The 4149-nt window shown below is 43.0% G+C and overlaps 1 protein-coding gene across 1 annotated transcript; it reads right to left on the bottom strand.

The window, feature by feature from the left end:
- Positions 1–702: 702 nt before the first annotated feature.
- On the bottom strand, positions 703–3637 carry LOC131161011 (U-box domain-containing protein 16). The gene has a single exon (XM_058116869.1). It carries the CDS (start codon positions 2926–2928, stop codon positions 913–915), a length of 2016 nt encoding a protein of 671 aa, XP_057972852.1. The 5' UTR covers positions 2929–3637; the 3' UTR covers positions 703–912.
- Between the last annotated feature and the right edge of the window lie 512 nt (positions 3638–4149).

Here is a 4149-nt window from a genome sequence, read left to right as displayed (position 1 = left end):
CTCTTTGCTGCGAAACCCCCTGAAACCTCGGCTCTTCGCCCGTTGCGGATCCAGAGAAATGAGAGCCGCTGCACCGCCAGAGACGAACGCTGCTGCAAATGTCAGAGACGAAAGCGGCTTCAAAGTCGGAGACGGGACGCACGCCGCTTGTCGCCCTAATGTCTAAGTATCCTAACTTTTCATTAACCACTAGTATAGTAAATATATTTGAATACTTTCATGGCCTAATGACATTTACCATTTCTATTTTTTGTTGGTGATGCCTTTTTAACTTGTAAGTTGTGATGCCTAATTGAGCTCTCTCCAACTATAGAGCATATGTAATCAATAGTATTAACTATTCAAATTTCATATATATGCACTAAGTGAGAGGTATGAATTAGTGTAGGTTGTACCTCTGACCATTTTCGTAATATTTTGTGATATGGGCTCCAAATTGAAGGTGAAGAAATCATTCTTGCAAGCATTTTTCTTTAAAATAATTATAAAAAATATTAACTTATTTTATAAATTTTTAAATATTTATGTTAAAAATTTAGAAAAAAATTTTAAAATATTTTTAAAAAATTAAAAATTAAAAAGTAAGATATTATTTCTTGTAATTATTTGAAAACTAAAAACAAAACCTAAAAGTATTTTTCACAAGTAAATAAGGCATAATAGTTTAATGAATTACCATTTTCGTTTTCCACACAATCAACAGACAACCAACAAATTTATGTGTTTATGAGCTCACATTCAAATAACAAATTCAACTATCGATCCAAGGCATTTTACATAATAAAAAATGTTTCAAACAAATATAAAAATATAAGATATAAAAAAATACGAAACACTATCAATTTTTCTTGAGAGCGTTACGTTCTTTTGTAATCTTTACAAATTAAACGAAATAATCAGACAAAAGGTTAATTAGTTTGACAACACAATCCTTGATGCAGCCATGGTGGTGTACCCTGACATTAGACCTTCGTCCAAACCGGCCGCCCATCTCCTGAGGAGCTTCGACAGCGTCGCTGCCTTCCTCTTGGCCCTCGAACTTCCCGTCCCCATCAATTCCCATAGTAATCTCTCGATTCCCGGCACCGCCGCAAGCTCCGCCACCGTCTCCGACCCCCCTTTCCGGCAAATATAAACCAGCGTCGCCGCCGCACTCTCCCTGCTTCTCTCCGACCCTTCCCTCAACACCATCGCCAATTTCCTAATCGCATGATATGCAGCGGCGATGGCTGCCAACCCGCCTCTTCGAGTCACCAGTTCAAGAATCGTCACCGCCTCCTCCGGCAACTCCCGCATCACTTGACTGGTCATCTCCACAACCCCTTCCTCTATCAACCTCCCGACGGCCTCTCTATCTCCGGCCAAAATCAAAATGGCCATTAAAGCGTCCCTCTTTGACAATTTGGGTCCCACTTTAGCCAAATCGATCAATCCCCTGATGACACGTGTCTTCCTCCCAAGTCGCTTCTTGTATATGTGTACGCCGGAGAGGCTGAATATGGTCGCCGCCGCGTTCGCCTTTGCCTCCCAGGTGGCGCCGGAACGGAGCACCTCGACGACGCCGTTTAGTGCTCCGTCGGCCTCCATAATCCTCGTCTTGTTTGCTTCTAGTATTGAAAGGTTGAGGATCGTCGTAACGGCGTTAACCTGTAGGCTCGGGTTGTCCGAGGCTAAGTATCTAACGAGGTGAGGTATGGCTCCAGCTTCGGCAATGCAGGCTCGGCTATCCGAGTCTGTCTTGGCTAGGACCCGAAGCTCGTGAACCACGCGGTTCGCCGTTTCCGCCGACTGTGACGTCGTTAATTCTTTTATTAAAAACGACGCCGTCATCTTCGTGGCTTCCAGCGCCGTCTTGTTCATTGTAACGCCGTTAGGTCTGTCGTTGACGTCCGTTGTTTCGAATGGGATTCTCTGCTCGCGACACCACAAAGCGATGAGGTTCTTCAGGGCGCGGTTAGGGATCAAGTCCGTGTGGGCCATGGTCTGACCTGTTTTTGGGCACGTTTTGTGTCCTGCGTTGATCCAGGAACTGATGGACGGTCGATCGAACGTCTGTCCCGTTGCCACGACGACTGGGTCCCGCATCAAATCTAGAGTGATGGGACACCGGAAGTCCACCGGAATATTTGTATCCGCGACCTGCTTCCGCCGCCGGCTGTCGGCGCGCGGCGTCGAGGCACCGAAGAGGACGCATTTCGCGTAACGAACGAGACCGATCAACGCGACCAATTCGGCCCTCGATTTCTCGTCTGTTTGATTCAGAACCTCATCTTCAAGGCTCTCCATCTCGTCTCTGCAACTCGCTGAATCGCACAATCCTAATCTGTCGAAGATCTGGGCTAGCACTGAGTGATCCGGAACAATCTCTCTTTCAATTTGATCGAGCAATTTTATCACCTTGAATCTGAGAGCCTGGTCCTGGGGATCCACATAAGCTTTGGTTCCGCTGGACTGCTTTCTGATCATAAGTACCAGCTCGGCAACATCGTCGTTCAGATGAACGTCTTTTAGAGGAAATATATCCAGCAGCGTCGACAAATCAACAGTGAGCTCGTGAAAGCTGTTAGCAACCGACTCGTTCTGCATTAGAAGCCACATCTTGCTCCCATTGGAACAATCTTCAATCAACGTTTTGGCTCTCTGCAAAACTATGTACATCTCTTCGAAGCAGAGGATGGCGGAAGCAGAGAAGGAAGAGATCTGATTGCGCAGAAGCTCATCGAAGAAGATTGTGAGGAGCTTGGACTTGCGAATAACAGAAGACGCATTTCTCTTTAGAAGGAACTGCAAGGGCTTTAGACTGCCGACTTCCTGGGAGAGGAGGAGCAGACACTGAAGGAGCTTAAGGTCGGAGAAGTGCGGGGAGAAGAAGGATCCGGCGGAGGGCCGGCGCTTCCTTGGCGGAAAAGCCTGAGGGGAGACGGCCATGAACAACGACTCAACAACCAAATCAACTCGGAATCAGAACCAGAAAGATGAAAAGAATAAACAATTGCAGGAACAAAAGATGATCGAAAGCTACACAAAATATGAGAGAAGCCTTTAGGCTTTAGATTGAAGGTGAAGAAAAAGGCACTGGTTGCGAAAACAAGAAGTAGTACCAAACAATTGCGTGCTTCGGATTTCTGCCCTTATATAAAAACAAAAAATTAAAAATAAAAATCGGTGTGCTGTTTTTGAAAGTTTCTGCTTTGAAAAATTAAAACAAAATAAAAAAGGGTGAGCTGATTGGGTTTTGCTTTTACTCGGCATCGGCAACAACTGCGTCGCCGCTGTGTCGCGTACTTTAGCTTTGATTTCTGAGGTGTACAAATGAATTTGTTGCACTTGCGGCAGCTTCCGGAGCTAACGTGCGCGCGGGGGCATGCGCATGTGCGCCGGTGGTGCGTCAGATAAGGGCTGGTGTGCATATCTTATAAAAAAAAATGAGCTGGAGAGCATGACAGCTACATGCTACAGTGGGCTGTGGTTGTTGTGGACTTGTTTGGGAGATCCTAAGGCAAGTTGCAATTATTTCAATTAATTATGGAGTCTGTTGAATAAGATTTCTTTCCTTTTTTTTTTTAATCTTTCTTTTTGGTATAGTTTTTGTGCTGCCTTTTGGTGGGCTTTCATTTTATCACCACCATCATCATCATCTTTTTTGTAATTAAAAAAAAAAAAAAACAATAAAAGAAGGAAGTGCTTATGGGTCCATTTACTCTTTTTCTAATATATATATTTTTTATTAATGCAAGAATTTTGGACAAAATTTAAGTGCATGTACCATAAACATGCATTATTAGAAGCAAATCAAAATTGGTATCTGCATGAGAGCAAGTTAACGAGGTTAAACTCTTTTTTTAACATATATATATATATATATATATAGGAACGGAAGTTAAGAAGTTGACCCATGGCGTAATAATTGTATAGAATTCTTTGGCTGTGCCAAAAATTAATGAATCCTAGAGGGTCAAATGCAATCATAAATATAGCTAAAGGTTATTTCAATTTTGATTTTTAAATATAAGACTAATGTATATATATTACAGGATATAAGCTTGTTTGAAATTTGAATTTCTCTCCTTCTTTTTTTGGGGGGTAGTATGAGAGTTCAACCACGGCTTTGTTCATTCCATATTTAATGGTTATTTAGCCGAAATTTAC

This window comes from Malania oleifera, chromosome 7, assembly GCF_029873635.1.
Source record: "Malania oleifera isolate guangnan ecotype guangnan chromosome 7, ASM2987363v1, whole genome shotgun sequence".
Lineage (NCBI taxonomy): Eukaryota > Viridiplantae > Streptophyta > Magnoliopsida > Santalales > Ximeniaceae > Malania > Malania oleifera.
This window is presented reverse-complemented; position numbering and strand designations above follow the sequence as displayed.

Excerpts from the sequence above, each read along its gene's own strand:
- LOC131161011 (XM_058116869.1), bottom strand. The coding sequence starts at position 2,928 with ATGGCCGTCTCCCCTCAGGCTTTTCCGCCAAGGAAGCGCCGGCCCTCC.